Here is an 18,739-nt window from a genome sequence, read left to right as displayed (position 1 = left end):
AAAAAGTCGCACTTTATCCGCTGATAACTTCCGCAGTTTTTATCGCACAAAAATGGTAGACCTATCAAACGAAGCCGAAGAGTCTCAGCTTTCGTTTTGCAATGTTTTTGGATCAATCCGCGCACTCAAAGTTAGTGCAAAACTAACGCGCACTTATAATGTCGCCGCCATTTTGCGCCGCCATTTTGTAACCGTTACACACACAGACACGAATGATGCGTCAAACGATGGGTCCTTCAAATACGCATCCAACGATGTTTCGCTTGACTTTGTGGCTCGTTCACAACTCTTATTAAAATTAAAAAACCTTCCCGCGAAAAACTCCCCCCCCTTGAGGGGATGTGGGGTGAAAATTGGGTGGGGGGTCCGCGGTCAAGATCGGGGACGGCACACGTGGAACCAAGGCCCTAGCGCCCCTGGCCTGGCTGGTAGGGCCGATTTTCCCCCTGAAACCCGCACACACGCACGCACACAGAAACACACGGTGAACGAAAAGTGTCTTAAATCGTGCACTCTGACCAAAGAGTTACACTTTTTCGGTGCACCTGCACCGGACCCCTCGAGTATTTTGTACCGAAACACGCGCACACACGCGGCGACAACACCACATCGGGCGCAAACTCGGACTTTGCCCCGACGACACACGCGGCGACAACACCCGACCTCACAATGTTGATTTTCGGTACAAAATCCACGTGAAAAAAATCGCACTTTATCCGCTGATAACTTCCGCAGTTTTTATCGCACAAAAATGGCAGACCTATCAAACGAAGCCGAAGAGTCTCAGCTTTCGTTTTGCAATGTTTTTGGATCAATCCACGCACTCAAAGTTAGTGCAAAACTAACGCGCACTTATAATGTCGGTTTTTGCGCCGCCATTTTGTAACCGTTACACACACAGACACGAATGATGCGTCAAACGATGGGTCCTTCAAATACGCATCCAACGATGTTTCGCTTGACTTTGTGGCTCGTTCACAACTCTTATTAAAATCAAAAAACCTTCCCGCGAAAAACTTCTCCCCCTTGAGGGGTGCGGGGGTGAAAATTGGGTGGGGGGTCCGCGGTCAAGATCGGGGACGGCACACGTGGAACCAAGGCCCTGGCACGCGTGGCCTGGCTGGTACGGCCGATTTTCGCACTGAAACCCGCACACACACGCACGCACACAGAAACACACGGTGAACGAAAAGTGTCTTAAATCGTGCACTCTGCCCAAAGTGTTACACTTTTTCGGTGCACCTGCACCGGACCCCTCGAGTATTTTGTACCGAAACACGCGCACACACGCGGCGACAACACCCGACCTCACAATGTTGATTTTCGGTACAAAATCCACGTGAAAAAAATCGCACTTTATCCGCTGATAACTTCCGCAGTTTTTATCGCACAAAAATGGCAGACCTATCAAACGAAGCCGAAGAGTCTCAGCTTTCGTTTTGCAATGTTTTTGGATCAATCCACGCACTCAAAGTTAGTGCAAAACTAACGCGCACTTATAATGTCGGTTTTTGCGCCGCCATTTTGTAACCGTTACACACACAGACACGAATGATGCGTCAAACGATGGGTCCTTCAAATACGCATCCAACGATGTTTCGCTTGACTTTGTGGCTCGTTCACAACTCTTATTAAAATTAAAAAACCTTCCCGCGAAAAACTCCCCCCCCTTGAGGGGTGCGGGGGTGAAATTTGGGTGGGGGGTCCGCGGTCAAGATCGGGGACGGCACACGTGGAACCAAGGCCCTAGCACGCGTGGCCTGGCTGGTACGGCCGATTTTCGCACTGAAACCCGCACACACGCACGCACACAGAAACACACGGTGAACGAAAAGTGTCTTAAATCGTGCACTCTGCCCAAAGTGTTACACTTTCTCGGTGCACCTGCACCGGACCCCTCGAGTATTTTGTACCGAAACACGCGCACACACGCGGCGACAACACCCGACCTCACAATGTTGATTTTCGGTACAAAATCCACGTGAAAAAAATCGCACTTTATCCGCCAATAACTTCCGCAGTTTTTATCGCACAAAAATGGCAGACCTATCAAACGAAGCCGAAGAGTCTCAGCTTTCGTTTTGCAATGTTTTTGGATCAATCCACGCACTCAAAGTTAGTGCAAAACTAACGCGCACTTATAATGTCGCCGCCATTTTGCGCCGCCATTTTGCGCCGCCATTTTGTAACCGTTACACACACAGACACGAATGATGCGTCAAACGACGGGTCTTTCAAATACGCATCCAACGATGTTTCGCTTGACTTTGTGGCTCGTTCACAACTCTTATTAAAATTAAAAAACCTTCCCGCGAAAAACTCCCCCCCCTTGAGGGGTGCGGGGATGAAATTTGGGTGGGGGGTCCGCGGTCAAGATCGGGGACGGCACACGTGGAACCAAGGCCCTAGCGCCCCTGGCCTGGCTGGTAGGGCCGATTTTCCCCCTGAAACCCGCACACACGCACGCACACAGAAACACACGGTGAACGAAAAGTGTCTTAAATCGTGCACTCTGACCAAAGAGTTACACTTTTTCGGTGCACCTGCACCGGACCCCTCGAGTATTTTGTACCGAAACACGCGCACACACGCGGCGACAACACCACATCGGGCGCAAACTCGGACTTTGCCCCGGCGACACACGCGGCGACAACACCCGACCTCACAATGTTGATTTTCGGTACAAAATCCACGTGAAAAAAATCGCACTTTATCCGCTGATAACTTCCGCAGTTTTTATCGCACAAAAATGGTAGACCTATCAAACGAAGCCGAAGAGTCTCAGCTTTCGTTTTGCAATGTTTTTGGATCAATCCACGCACTCAAAGTTAGTGCAAAACTAACGCGCACTTATAATGTCGCCGCCATTTTGCGCCGCCATTTTGCGCCGCCATTTTGTAACCGTTACACACACAGACACGAATGATGCGTCAAACGACGGGTCTTTCAAATACGCATCCAACGATGTTTCGCTTGACTTTGTGGCTCGTTCACAACTCTTATTAAAATTAAAAAACCTTCCCGCGAAAAACTACCCCCCCTTGAGGGGATGGGGGGTCCGCGGTCAAGATCGGGGACGGCACACGTGGAACCAAGGCCCTAGCGCCCCTGGCCTGGCTGGTAGGGCCGATTTTCCCCCTGAAACCCGCACACACGCACGCACACAGAAACACACGGTGAACGAAAAGTGTCTTAAATCGTGCACTCTGACCAAAGAGTTACACTTTTTCGGTGCACCTGCACCGGACCCCTCGAGTATTTTGTACCGAAACACGCGCACACACGCGGCGACAACACCACATCGGGCGCAAACTCGGACTTTGCCCCGACGACACACGCGGCGACAACACCCGACCTCACAATGTTGATTTTCGGAACAAAATCCACGTGAAAAAAATCGCACTTTATCCGCTGATAACTTCCGCAGTTTTTATCGCACAAAAATGGTAGACCTATCAAACGAAGCCGAAGAGTCTCAGCTTTCGTTTTGCAATGTTTTTGGATCAATCCACGCACTCAAAGTTAGTGCAAAACTAACGCGCACTTATAATGTCGCCGCCATTTTGCGCCGCCATTTTGCGCCGCCATTTTGTAACCGTTACACACACAGACACGAATGATGCGTCAAACGACGGGTCTTTCAAATACGCATCCAACGATGTTTCGCTTGACTTTGTGGCTCGTTCACAACTCTTATTAAAATTAAAAAACCTTCCCGCGAAAAACTCCCCCCCCTTGAGGGGTGCGGGGATGAAATTTGGGTGGGGGGTCCGCGGTCAAGATCGGGGACGGCACACGTGGAACCAAGGCCCTGGCACGCGTGGCCTGGCTGGTAGGGCCGATTTTCCCCCTGAAACCCGCACACACGCACGCACACAGAAACACACGGTGAACGAAAAGTGTCTTAAATCGTGCACTCTGACCAAAGAGTTACACTTTTTCGGTGCACCTGCACCGGACCCCTCGAGTATTTTGTACCGAAACACGCGCACACACGCGGCGACAACACCACATCGGGCGCAAACTCGGACTTTGCCCCGACGACACACGCGGCGACAACACCCGACCTCACAATGTTGATTTTCGGAACAAAATCCACGTGAAAAAAATCGCACTTTATCCGCTGATAACTTCCGCAGTTTTTATCGCACAAAAATGGTAGACCTATCAAACGAAGCCGAAGAGTCTCAGCTTTCGTTTTGCAATGTTTTTGGATCAATCCACGCACTCAAAGTTAGTGCAAAACTAACGCGCACTTATAATGTCGCCGCCATTTTGCGCCGCCATTTTGCGCCGCCATTTTGTAACCGTTACACACACAGACACGAATGATGCGTCAAACGACGGGTCTTTCAAATACGCATCCAACGATGTTTCGCTTGACTTTGTGGCTCGTTCACAACTCTTATTAAAATTAAAAAACCTTCCCGCGAAAAACTACCCCCCCTTGAGGGGATGGGGGGTCCGCGGTCAAGATCGGGGACGGCACACGTGGAACCAAGGCCCTGGCACGCGTGGCCTGGCTGGTACGGCCGATTTTCGCACTGAAACCCGCACACACACGCACGCACACAGAAACACACGGTGAACGAAAAGTGTCTTAAATCGTGCACTCTGACCAAAGTGTTACACTTTTTCGGTGCACCTGCACCGGACCCCTCGAGTATTTTGTACCGAAACACGCGCACACACGCGGCGACAACACCCGACCTCACAATGTTGATTTTCGGTACAAAATCCACGTGAAAAAAATCGCACTTTATCCGCCAATAACTTCCGCAGTTTTTATCGCACAAAAATGGCAGACCTATCAAACGAAGCCGAAGAGTCTCAGCTTTCGTTTTGCAATGTTTTTGGATCAATCCACGCACTCAAAGTTAGTGCAAAACTAACGCGCACTTATAATGTCGGTTTTTGCGCCGCCATTTTGTAACCGTTACACACACAGACACGAATGATGCGTCAAACGATGGGTCCTTCAAATACGCATCCAACGATGTATCGCTTGACTTTGTGGCTCGTTCACAACTCTTATTAAAATTAAAAAACCTTCCCGCGAAAAACTCCCCCCCCTTGAGGGGAGGGGGGGTGAAAATTGGGTGCGAGGTCCACGGTCAAGATCGGGGATGGCACACGTGGAACCAAGGCCCTAGCACGCGTGGCCTGGCTGGTACGGCCGATTTTCGCACTGAAACCCGCACACACGCACGCACACAGAAACACACGGTGAACGAAAAGTGTCTTAAATCGTGCACTCTGCCCAAAGTGTTACACTTTCTCGGTGCACCTGCACCGGACCCCTCGAGTATTTTGTACCGAAACACGCGCACACACGCGGCGACAACACCACATCGGGCGCAAACTCGGACTTTGCCCCGACGACACACGCGGCGACAACACCCGACCTCACAATGTTGATTTTCGGTACAAAATCCACGTGACAAAAATCGCACTTTATCCGCCAATAACTTCCGCAGTTTTTATCGCACAAAAATGGCAGACCTATCAAACGAAGCCGAAGAGTCTCAGCTTTCGTTTTGCAATGTTTTTGGATCAATCCACGCACTCAAAGTTAGTGCAAAACTAACGCGCACTTATAATGTCGCCGCCATTTTGTAACCGTTACACACACAGACACGAATGATGCGTCAAACGATGGGTCCTTCAAATACGCATCCAACGATGTTTCGCTTGACTTTGTGGCTCGTTCACAACTCTTATTAAAATTAAAAAACCTTCCCGCGAAAAACTCCCCCCCCTTGAGGGGTGCGGGGATGAAATTTGGGTGGGGGGTCCGCGGTCAAGATCGGGGACGGCACACGTGGAACCAAGGCCCTAGCACGCGTGGCCTGGCTGGTACGGCCGATTTTCGCACTGAAACCCGCACACACGCACGCACACAGAAACACACGGTGAACGAAAAGTGTCTTAAATCGTGCACTCTGCCCAAAGTGTTACACTTTCTCGGTGCACCTGCACCGGACCCCTCGAGTATTTTGTACCGAAACACGCGCACACACGCGGCGACAACACCCGACCTCACAATGTTGATTTTCGGTACAAAATCCACGTGAAAAAAATCGCACTTTATCCGCCAATAACTTCCGCAGTTTTTATCGCACAAAAATGGCAGACCTATCAAACGAAGCCGAAGAGTCTCAGCTTTCGTTTTGCAATGTTTTTGGATCAATCCACGCACTCAAAGTTAGTGCAAAACTAACGCGCACTTATAATGTCGGTTTTTGCGCCGCCATTTTGTAACCGTTACACACACAGACACGAATGATGCGTCAAACGATGGGTCCTTCAAATACGCATCCAACGATGTTTCGCTTGACTTTGTGGCTCGTTCACAACTCTTATTAAAATTAAAAAACCTTCCCGCGAAAAACTCCCCCCCCTTGAGGGGTAGGGGGGTGAAAATTGGGTGGGTGGTCCACGGTCAAGATCGGGGACGGCACACGTGGAACCAAGGCCCTAGCACGCGTGGCCTGGCTGGTACGGCCGATTTTCGCACTGAAACCCGCACACACGCACGCACACAGAAACACACGGTGAACGAAAAGTGTCTTAAATCGTGCACTCTGCCCAAAGTGTTACACTTTTTCGGTGCACCTGCACCGGACCCCTCGAGTATTTTGTACCGAAACACGCGCACACACGCGGCGACAACACCCGACCTCACAATGTTGATTTTCGGTACAAAATCCACGTGAAAAAAATCGCACTTTGTCCGCCAATAACTTCCGCAGTTTTTATCGCACAAAAATGGCAGACCTATCAAACGAAGCCGAAGAGTCTCAGCTCTCGTTTTGCAATGTTTTTGGATCAATCCACGCACTCAAAGTTAGTGCAAAACTAACGCGCACTTATACTGTCGGTTTTTGCGCCGCCATTTTGTAACCGTTACACACACAGACACGAATGATGCGTCAAACGATGGGTCCTTCAAATACGCATCCAACGATGTTTCGCTTGACTTTGTGGCTCGTTCACAACTCTTATTAAAATTAAAAAACCCTCCCGCGAAAAACTCCCCCCCCTTGAGGGGAGGGGGGGTGAAAATTGGGTGGGAGGTCCGCGGTCAAGATCGGGGACGGCACACGTGGAACCAAGGCCCTAGCACGCGTGGCCTGGCTGGTACGGCCGATTTTCGCACTGAAACCCGCACACACGCACGCACACAGAAACACACGGTGAACGAAAAGTGTCTTAAATCGTGCACTCTGCCCAAAGTGTTACACTTTCTCGGTGCACCTGCACCGGACCCCTCGAGTATTTTGTACCGAAACACGCGCACACACGCGGCGACAACACCCGACCTCACAATGTTGATTTTCGGTACAAAATCCACGTGAAAAAAATCGCACTTTGTCCGCCAATAACTTCCGCAGTTTTTATCGCACAAAAATGGCAGACCTATCAAACGAAGCCGAAGAGTCTCAGCTTTCGTTTTGCAATGTTTTTGGAACAATCCACGCACTCAAAGTTAGTGCAAAACTAACGCGCACTTATAATGTCGCCGCCATTTTGCGCCGCCATTTTGTAACCGTTACACACACAGACACGAATGATGCGTCAAACGATGGGTCCTTCAAATACGCATCCAACGATGTTTCGCTTGACTTTGTGGCTCGTTCACAACTCTTATTAAAATTTAAAAACCTTCCCGCGAAAAACTCCCCCCCTTGAGGGGTAGGGGGGTGAAATTTGGGTGGGGGGTCCGCGGTCAGGATCGGGGACGGCACACGTGGAACCAAGGCCCTAGCGCCCCTGGCCTGGCTGGTAGGGCCGATTTTCCCCCTGAAACCCGCACACACGCACGCAAACAGAAACACACGGTGAACGAAAAGTGTCTTAAATCGTGCACTCTGACCAAAGAGTTACACTTTTTCGGTGCACCTGCACCGGACCCCTCGAGTATTTTGTACCGAAACGCGCGCACACACGCGGCGACAACACCACATCGGGCGCGAACTCGGACTTTGCCCCGGCGACACACGCGGCGACAACACCCGACCTCACAATGTTGATTTTCGGTACAAAATCCACGTGAAAAAAATCGCACTTTATCCGCTGATAACTTCCGCAGTTTTTATCGCACAAAAATGGTAGACCTATCAAACGAAGCCGAAGAGTCTCAGCTTTCGTTTTGCAATGTTTTTGGATCAATCCACGCACTCAAAGTTAGTGCAAAGCTAACGCGCACTTATACTGTCGCCGCCATTTTGTAACCGTTACACACACAGACACGAATGATGCGTCAAACGATGGGTCCTTCAAATACGCATCCAACGATGTTTCGCTTGACTTTGTGGCTCGTTCACAACTCTTATTAAAATTAAAAAACCTTCCCGCGAAAAACTCCCCCCCTTGAGGGGTGCGGGGGTGAAATTTGGGTGGGGGGTCCGCGGTCAAGATCGGGGACGGCACACGTGGAACCAAGGCCCTAGCGCCCCTGGCCTGGCTGGTAGGGCCGATTTTCCCCCTGAAACCCGCACACACGCACGCACACAGAAACACACGGTGAACGAAAAGTGTCTTAAATCGTGCACTCTGACCAAAGAGTTACACTTTTTCGGTGCACCTGCACCGGACCCCTCGAGTATTTTGTACCGAAACGCGCGCACACACGCGGCGACAACACCACATCGGGCGCGAACTCGGACTTTGCCCCGGCGACACACGCGGCGACAACACCCGACCTCACAATGTTGATTTTCGGTACAAAATCCACGTGAAAAAAATCGCACTTTATCCGCTGATAACTTCCGCAGTTTTTATCGCACAAAAATGGCAGACCTATCAAACGAAGCCGAAGAGTCTCAGCTTTCGTTTTGCAATGTTTTTGGATCAATCCACGCACTCAAAGTTAGTGCAAAACTAACGCGCACTTATAATGTCGCCGCCATTTTGCGCCGCCATTTTGTAACCGTTACACACACAGACACGAATGATGCGTCAAACGATGGGTCCTTCAAATACGCATCCAACGATGTTTCGCTTGACTTTGTGGCTCGTTCACAACTCTTATTAAAATTAAAAAACCTTCCCGCGAAAAACTCCCCCCCCTTGAGGGGTGCGGGGATGAAATTTGGGTGGGGGGTCCGCGGTCAAGATCGGGGACGGCACACGTGGAACCAAGGCCCTAGCACGCGTGGCCTGGCTGGTACGGCCGATTTTCGCACTGAAACCCGCATACACACGCACGCACACAGAAACACACGGTGAACGAAAAGTGTCTTAAATCGTGCACTCTGACCAAAGTGTTACACTTTCTCGGTGCACCTGCACCGGACCCCTCGAGTATTTTGTACCGAAACACGCGCACACACGCGGCGACAACACCACATCGGGCGCAAACTCGGACTTTGCCCCGACGACACACGCGGCGACAACACCCGACCTCACAATGTTGATTTTCGGTACAAAATCCACGTGAAAAAAATCGCACTTTATCCGCCAATAACTTCCGCAGTTTTTATCGCACAAAAATGGCAGACCTATCAAACGAAGCCGAAGAGTCTCAGCTTTCGTTTTGCAATGTTTTTGGATCAATCCACGCACTCAAAGTTAGTGCAAAACTAACGCGCACTTATAATGTCGCCGCCATTTTGCGCCGCCATTTTGTAACCGTTACACACACAGACACGAATGATGCGTCAAACGATGGGTCCTTCAAATACGCATCCAACGATGTTTCGCTTGACTTTGTGGCTCGTTCACAACTCTTATTAAAATTTAAAAACCTTCCCGCGAAAAACTCCCCCCCTTGAGGGGATGGGGGGTGAAAATTGGGTGGGGGGTCCGCGGTCAGGATCGGGGACGGCACACGTGGAACCAAGGCCCTGGCACGCGTGGCCTGGCTGGTACGGCCGATTTTCGCACTGAAACCCGCACACACACGCACGCACACAGAAACACACGGTGAACGAAAAGTGTCTTAAATCGTGCACTCTGCCCAAAGTGTTACACTTTTTCGGTGCACCTGCACCGGACCCCTCGAGTATTTTGTACCGAAACACGCGCACACACGCGGCGACAACACCACATCGGGCGCGAACTCGGACTTTGCCCCGGCGACACACGCGGCGACAACACCCGACCTCACAATGTTGATTTTCGGTACAAAATCCACGTGAAAAAAAGTCGCACTTTATCCGCTGATAACTTCCGCAGTTTTTATCGCACAAAAATGGTAGACCTATCAAACGAAGCCGAAGAGTCTCAGCTTTCGTTTTGCAATGTTTTTGGATCAATCCACGCACTCAAAGTTAGTGCAAAACTAACGCGCACTTATAATGTCGCCGCCATTTTGCGCCGCCATTTTGTAACCGTTACACACACAGACACGAATGATGCGTCAAACGATGGGTCCTTCAAATACGCATCCAACGATGTTTCGCTTGACTTTGTGGCTCGTTCACAACTCTTATTAAAATTAAAAAACCTTCCCGCGAAAAACTCCCCCCCCTTGAGGGGATGTGGGGTGAAAATTGGGTGGGGGGTCCGCGGTCAAGATCGGGGACGGCACACGTGGAACCAAGGCCCTAGCGCCCCTGGCCTGGCTGGTAGGGCCGATTTTCCCCCTGAAACCCGCACACACGCACGCACACAGAAACACACGGTGAACGAAAAGTGTCTTAAATCGTGCACTCTGACCAAAGAGTTACACTTTTTCGGTGCACCTGCACCGGACCCCTCGAGTATTTTGTACCGAAACACGCGCACACACGCGGCGACAACACCACATCGGGCGCAAACTCGGACTTTGCCCCGACGACACACGCGGCGACAACACCCGACCTCACAATGTTGATTTTCGGTACAAAATCCACGTGAAAAAAATCGCACTTTATCCGCCAATAACTTCCGCAGTTTTTATCGCACAAAAATGGCAGACCTATCGAACGAAGCCGAAGAGTCTCAGCTTTCGTTTTGCAATGTTTTTGGATCAATCCACGCACTCAAAGTTAGTGCAAAACTAACGCGCACTTATAATGTCGCCGCCATTTTGCGCCGCCATTTTGCGCCGCCATTTTGCGCCGCCATTTTGTAACCGTTACACACACAGACACGAATGATGCGTCAAACGACGGGTCTTTCAAATACGCATCCAACGATGTTTCGCTTGACTTTGTGGCTCGTTCACAACTCTTATTAAAATTAAAAAACCTTCCCGCGAAAAACTCCCCCCCTTGAGGGGTGCGGGGATGAAATTTGGGTGGGGGGTCCGCGGTCAAGATCGGGGACGGCACACGTGGAACCAAGGCCCTAGCGCCCCTGGCCTGGCTGGTAGGGCCGATTTTCCCCCTGAAACCCGCACACACGCACGCACACAGAAACACACGGTGAACGAAAAGTGTCTTAAATCGTGCACTCTGACCAAAGAGTTACACTTTTTCGGTGCACCTGCACCGGACCCCTCGAGTATTTTGTACCGAAACACGCGCACACACGCGGCGACAACACCACATCGGGCGCAAACTCGGACTTTGCCCCGACGACACACGCGGCGACAACACCCGACCTCACAATGTTGATTTTCGGTACAAAATCCACGTGAAAAAAATCGCACTTTATCCGCCAATAACTTCCGCAGTTTTTATCGCACAAAAATGGCAGACCTATCGAACGAAGCCGAAGAGTCTCAGCTTTCGTTTTGCAATGTTTTTGGATCAATCCGCGCACTCAAAGTTAGTGCAAAACTAACGCGCACTTATAATGTCGCCGCCATTTTGCGCCGCCATTTTGTAACCGTTACACACACAGACACGAATGATGCGTCAAACGATGGGTCCTTCAAATACGCATCCAACGATGTTTCGCTTGACTTTGTGGCTCGTTCACAACTCTTATTAAAATTAAAAAACCTTCCCGCGAAAAACTCCCCCCCTTGAGGGGTGCGGGGATGAAATTTGGGTGGGGGGTCCGCGGTCAAGATCGGGGACGGCACACGTGGAACCAAGGCCCTAGCGCCCCTGGCCTGGCTGGTAGGGCCGATTTTCCCCCTGAAACCCGCACACACGCACGCACACAGAAACACACGGTGAACGAAAAGTGTCTTAAATCGTGCACTCTGACCAAAGTGTTACACTTTTTCGGTGCACCTGCACCGGACCCCTCGAGTATTTTGTACCGAAACACGCGCACACACGCGGCGACAACACCACATCGGGCGCAAACTCGGACTTTGCCCCGGCGACACACGCGGCGACAACACCCGACCTCACAATGTTGATTTTCGGTACAAAATCCACGTGAAAAAAATCGCACTTTATCCGCCAATAACTTCAGCAGTTTTTATCGCACAAAAATGGCAGACCTATCAAACGAAGCCGAAGAGTCTCAGCTTTCGTTTTGCAATGTTTTTGGAACAATCCACGCACTCAAAGTTAGTGCAAAACTAACGCGCACTTATAATGTCGCCGCCATTTTGCGCCGCCATTTTGTAACCGTTACACACACAGACACGAATGATGCGTCAAACGATGGGTCTTTCAAATACGCATCCAACGATGTTTCGCTTGACTTTGTGGCTCGTTCACAACTCTTATTAAAATTAAAAAACCTTCCCGCGAAAAACTCCCCCCCTTGAGGGGTGCGGGGATGAAATTTGGGTGGGGGGTCCGCGGTCAAGATCGGGGACGGCACACGTGGAACCAAGGCCCTAGCGCCCCTGGCCTGGCTGGTAGGGCCGATTTTCCCCCTGAAACCCGCACACACACGCACGCACACAGAAACACACGGTGAACGAAAAGTGTCTTAAATCGTGCACTCTGACCAAAGTGTTACACTTTCTCGGTGCACCTGCACCGGACCCCTCGAGTATTTTGTACCGAAACACGCGCACACACGCGGCGACAACACCACATCGGGCGCAAACTCGGACTTTGCCCCGACGACACACGCGGCGACAACACCCGACCTCACAATGTTGATTTTCGGTACAAAATCCACGTGAAAAAAATCGCACTTTATCCGCCAATAACTTCCGCAGTTTTTATCGCACAAAAATGGCAGACCTATCAAACGAAGCCGAAGAGTCTCAGCTTTCGTTTTGCAATGTTTTTGGATCAATCCACGCACTCAAAGTTAGTGCAAAACTAACGCGCACTTATAATGTCGCCGCCATTTTGCGCCGCCATTTTGTAACCGTTACACACACAGACACGAATGATGCGTCAAACGATGGGTCTTTCAAATACGCATCCAACGATGTTTCGCTTGACTTTGTGGCTCGTTCACAACTCTTATTAAAATTAAAAAACCTTCCCGCGAAAAACTCCCCCCCTTGAGGGGTGCGGGGATGAAATTTGGGTGGGGGGTCCGCGGTCAAGATCGGGGACGGCACACGTGGAACCAAGGCCCTAGCGCCCCTGGCCTGGCTGGTAGGGCCGATTTTCCCCCTGAAACCCGCACACACGCACGCACACAGAAACACACGGTGAACGAAAAGTGTCTTAAATCGTGCACTCTGACCAAAGAGTTACACTTTTTCGGTGCACCTGCACCGGACCCCTCGAGTATTTTGTACCGAAACACGCGCACACACGCGGCGACAACACCACATCGGGCGCGAACTCGGACTTTGCCCCGGCGACACACGCGGCGACAACACCCGACCTCACAATGTTGATTTTCGGTACAAAATCCACGTGAAAAAAATCGCACTTTATCCGCTGATAACTTCCGCAGTTTTTATCGCACAAAAATGGTAGACCTATCAAACGAAGCCGAAGAGTCTCAGCTTTCGTTTTGCAATGTTTTTGGATCAATCCACGCACTCAAAGTTAGTGCAAAGCTAACGCGCACTTATACTGTCGCCGCCATTTTGTAACCGTTACACACACAGACACGAATGATGCGTCAAACGATGGGTCCTTCAAATACGCATCCAACGATGTTTCGCTTGACTTTGTGGCTCGTTCACAACTCTTATTAAAATTAAAAAACCTTCCCGCGAAAAACTCCCCCCCTTGAGGGGTTAAGGGGTGAAATTTGGGTGGGGGGTCCGCGGTCAAGATCGGGGACGGCACACGTGGAACCAAGGCCCTAGCGCCCCTGGCCTGGCTGGTAGGGCCGATTTTCCCCCTGAAACCCGCACACACGCACGCACACAGAAACACACGGTGAACGAAAAGTGTCTTAAATCGTGCACTCTGACCAAAGAGTTACACTTTTTCGGTGCACCTGCACCGGACCCCTCGAGTATTTTGTACCGAAACGCGCGCACACACGCGGCGACAACACCACATCGGGCGCAAACTCGGACTTTGCCCCGGCGACACACGCGGCGACAACACCCGACCTCACAATGTTGATTTTCGGTACAAAATCCACGTGAAAAAAATCGCACTTTATCCGCTGATAACTTCCGCAGTTTTTATCGCACAAAAATGGTAGACCTATCAAACGAAGCCGAAGAGTCTCAGCTTTCGTTTTGCAATGTTTTTGGATCAATCCACGCACTCAAAGTTAGTGCAAAGCTAACGCGCACTTATACTGTCGCCGCCATTTTGTAACCGTTACACACACAGACACGAATGATGCGTCAAACGATGGGTCCTTCAAATACGCATCCAACGATGTTTCGCTTGACTTTGTGGCTCGTTCACAACTCTTATTAAAATTAAAAAACCTTCCCGCGAAAAACTCCCCCCCCTTGAGGGGTGCGGGGATGAAATTTGGGTGGGGGGTCCGCGGTCAAGATCGGGGACGGCACACGTGGAACCAAGGCCCTAGCACGCGTGGCCTGGCTGGTACGGCCGATTTTCGCACTGAAACCCGCACACACGCACGCACACAGAAACACACGGTGAACGAAAAGTGTCTTAAATCGTGCACTCTGACCAAAGTGTTACACTTTCTCGGTGCACCTGCACCGGACCCCTCGAGTATTTTGTACCGAAACACGCGCACACACGCGGCGACAACACCACATCGGGCGCAAACTCGGACTTTGCCCCGACGACACACGCGGCGACAACACCCGACCTCACAATGTTGATTTTCGGTACAAAATCCACGTGAAAAAAATCGCACTTTATCCGCCAATAACTTCCGCAGTTTTTATCGCACAAAAATGGCAGACCTATCAAACGAAGCCGAAGAGTCTCAGCTTTCGTTTTGCAATGTTTTTGGATCAATCCACGCACTCAAAGTTAGTGCAAAACTAACGCGCACTTATAATGTCGCCGCCATTTTGCGCCGCCATTTTGCAACCGTTACACACACAGACACGAATGATGCGTCAAACGATGGGTCCTTCAAATACGCATCCAACGATGTTTCGCTTGACTTTGTGGCTCGTTCACAACTCTTATTAAAATTAAAAAACCTTCCCGCGAAAAACTCCCCCCCCTTGAGGGGGTGCGGGGGTGAAATTTGGGTGGGGGGTCCGCGGTCAGGATCGGGGACGGCACACGTGGAACTGAGGTCCTAGGTGGCCGTTTGTCGATTTTAACGCACTTTTTCACTTTACACGCACATTCACATAGACACGTCTACGGGAGCTCTGCAAAGCACTTCTGTTCACCTCGAAGGTTCGCTCGCAACTACCCCAGGGATAACTGGCTTTTTTTTTAACAAATGTCACCGTTTATTCAATAATAACATTGACAAAATCGGGACGTCCCCCCCGACAGCCGTTACCCGCGAGGGATGGGCTGCCGGGGGCCCTACTGCCTGTGTAGGCGTTCGCAACTTTCAGCCTTGGCGGCCTTTCGCCTTACATCCCAGCCTGATCTTAATAAGGTTGGGCGTTCGCGCCTCTTCTTTGCCATTACGGCCTGTCTTTCCATCTTAAATTAGATGGGCGTTCGCGCCTCTTTTGTGCCTATACGGTCTGTACTTTCATCTTACAATATAGATGGGCGTTCGCGCCTCGTTTGTGCCTTACGGCCTTGACTGCGTTTCCCTAGCCCAGTATGCTTAACGCTAGTGGGCGTTCGCGCCTCTTTTTTGCCTTTATGGCCTTTATCGTTCCCTAGTGCCCGCTAGGCTCGTCCTCCTCTTGGAATGCTTCCACACCAAACAGTGCCCAGAGGTAATCCAGGCAGTCTGGTGCTTCCGCGTTCGCTAGCCGATGTCTAGCTCTGTGACGCCTCACATTATCCCGCGTCCTAAGCCGATGTGCATCCCTCTCCGCTAGCTCTTCCGAGGATAGCAGTCGGCCATCCGGATGTACTGCCGGTGGAGGTGCCCCTCGCGCGGCCTGTCGTTCTCGTGTAAGCGCTCGACGCGCTTCATTCCGCCGCTCGTTTCGTGCCGCCACTGCCGCTTCGTGAGCCGCGTCAAGACGCTGCACCGCTGCCACCATTCCATCATTTGCACTCGTGGCCCGCTCGATGTACCACTCCTGCTGTAGTGTGGTGGTAATGATTTTGGCAGCTACACATGCGTCGCTCCACCTTTCTCGGCTACTAAGCAGGAGCGCCTGGAACGTGTCCGCCGTAGCAGGAAATTCGCTGTCCTCCCCGAGCAACCCTTGTCGCACGTCCGCGAAGCGTGGGCACTGGAAAAAGGCATGCTCTGCCGACTCCGGCACTCCCGGACACCTTCTACACTCCGCCGAGGGCGCCAGGTGACGCGAGTGCAGATACTCATGGAAGAAGCCATGCCCGGATAACACCTGCGCAAGGTAGAACGGCATGTCGTCATGACGTCTGGCCTTCCACAGCCCGATATCCGGTACGACCCTGTGTGTCCACCGCGTGTATCTGCTGGTTGGCTCCAGCTCGTCCCACATCGTTTGCCACTCAGCTAGAGTGGCCTGCCTCTCCAGCACATGCAGCTCCTTGAGACTAGTGCCCGTTTCCTGCTGCTTCCGGTAGCATCTGGCATCTTCTTTTACCTGGAGGCAGATGGGAACCACGCCCGCCAGGACCGTTGCCACCTCGTAGCGAACCGATATAAACGTGCGGGCAACGGGTCTCACGTACAAGTTCTGCACCCTGGTAAGCTTCCGGCGATTCCCTCGCACCATGTGGTCCTGTAGGATGACACCCAGGTACTTGATGGACTCTTTCGGCATTCTCTCCACTCCATTGATGGTGACCGGGTGACGAGAGTTTGCCCTTCGCATGGTGGAGATCATGACCAGCTCGGTCTTGGCCGGAGCAAGCTCAAGATGATGTGCCTCCATCCACGAGCTGATCAATGAAATGGCCTCTTCCGCCAAGGTAGCTGCCTCCTGTGGTGTTGTCCCGGCAGCTAGAACCACCAGGTCATCTGCAAACCCGACTGTTTCCACACCGTCCGGCAGTGTCAGCCGCAGAACGCCGTCATACATGTAAGAAGGAGAAGAGGCCGAAGGCAGGAGAGTAAGAGGGAAAGAACGGAGAGGAGTTGATAGGTTAGGTAAGAACAAAAATTGAAATTGTTATCAGTAGCGATTTGAACTTCAATAAAGAAACAAATCTCTCTCCTTACATTTGGGGGCTCAACCGGGATATGTCCCGCTCGTGACTTTAAAGAAGGGAGCCGATTAAGTGTGAATATCGCTGAGTGTGATATTACAGTGTGATATTATAATGCTGTGTGCGATATTATAATATCTACGTACAAGACTATTATAGCTGAGTGCATTGAAATAATAGTTGAGTGCAAAACTATACGCTGATTGCGTGCGGTTAAGTGTGAATATCGCTGAGTGTGATATTTCAGTGTGATATTATTATGCTGTGTGCGATATTATAATATCTACGTACAAGACTATTATAGCTGAGTGCATTGAAATAATAGTTGAGTGCAAAACTATACGCTGAGTGCGTGCGTGTGCAAAATACTATGGCGGAAGAACGTATTCCGTCCATGATTGAGGAGTTCACCCGTGCCGGTTTAGCGAAACGGTGCGTGGCGGAGGGATTCCCAGCAACGGGTACGAAAGAGGACATGGCACGTCTTCTGGTGGAAAGTGAAGTTAAGCTGTCCGAGATTGATCAGTCTACGACGGCCCCTTTTCTGGATGCTCTGCAGGAGGATTCGGAACTGAGAGAGGAACCGCTTCCCAAATTCGATTCAGCAGTCTCCTGTCCCTACTCTTTTAGAGACGTGGAGGAAGGGATTGAAGCATATAGCGCAGACGGCTCAACAGATCTAATCACGTGGTTTGCGGATTTTGACGAGATAGCTAGCTTAGCGCGCTGGTCCGATGGGCACAAATTCATTATGTGCCGGAAGAAATTGACTGGTGTGGCCAAGAGTTTTCTCGCAACCTTGCGCGGAGTGGTGACTTATGCTGCGCTGAAGAGAGCCTTGCTGGATGAATTCGCGACTGTGGTGAGAGCTAGCGATGTGTTTCGACAATTGGCTTCACGGAAAAAGAGAAAGGAGGAGTCGGCTCTTGAATTTATCTACTCGATGCAAAAACTTGCACAGTCCATCGATATCGAGGAAGACAGCCTATGTGAGTTCATCGTAGACGGTTTTTCAACCGACGAAACAACAAGAGCAATTCTATATGAAGCCACTACAATAGCTCAACTTAAACGAAAAATCGCGTTGAGAGAGCGGGCGGATGCAAAAGCTGAAACCGATAAGAAAAAACGTTCCGGATTTGTACAGACATCGAAGCAGCAGATAGAGATCCCGAATACGCGGAAAAAGAAATGCTACCTTTGTGGTCAAAGAGGGCATGTGGCTACTAGTTGTGCAGAAAAAACAAATGGATTAAAATGCTTCGGTTGTGGTGCGCGCGGACACAGGGCCAGTGAATGCGAAAAGAAACGCCCAGCCG

The 18,739-nt window shown here is 50.9% G+C and overlaps 1 protein-coding gene across 1 annotated transcript; it reads right to left on the bottom strand.

The window, feature by feature from the left end:
• Positions 1 to 15,988: 15,988 nt before the first annotated feature.
• LOC128717489 (uncharacterized) lies at positions 15,989 to 17,293 on the bottom strand. The gene has a single exon (XM_053811445.1). It carries the CDS (start codon positions 17,291 to 17,293, stop codon positions 15,989 to 15,991), a length of 1,305 nt encoding a protein of 434 aa, XP_053667420.1.
• Between the last annotated feature and the right edge of the window lie 1,446 nt (positions 17,294 to 18,739).

Source organism: Anopheles marshallii (genome assembly GCF_943734725.1).
Source record: "Anopheles marshallii chromosome X unlocalized genomic scaffold, idAnoMarsDA_429_01 X_unloc_55, whole genome shotgun sequence".
In the NCBI taxonomy this organism is placed as follows: domain Eukaryota; kingdom Metazoa; phylum Arthropoda; class Insecta; order Diptera; family Culicidae; genus Anopheles; species Anopheles marshallii.
This window is presented reverse-complemented; position numbering and strand designations above follow the sequence as displayed.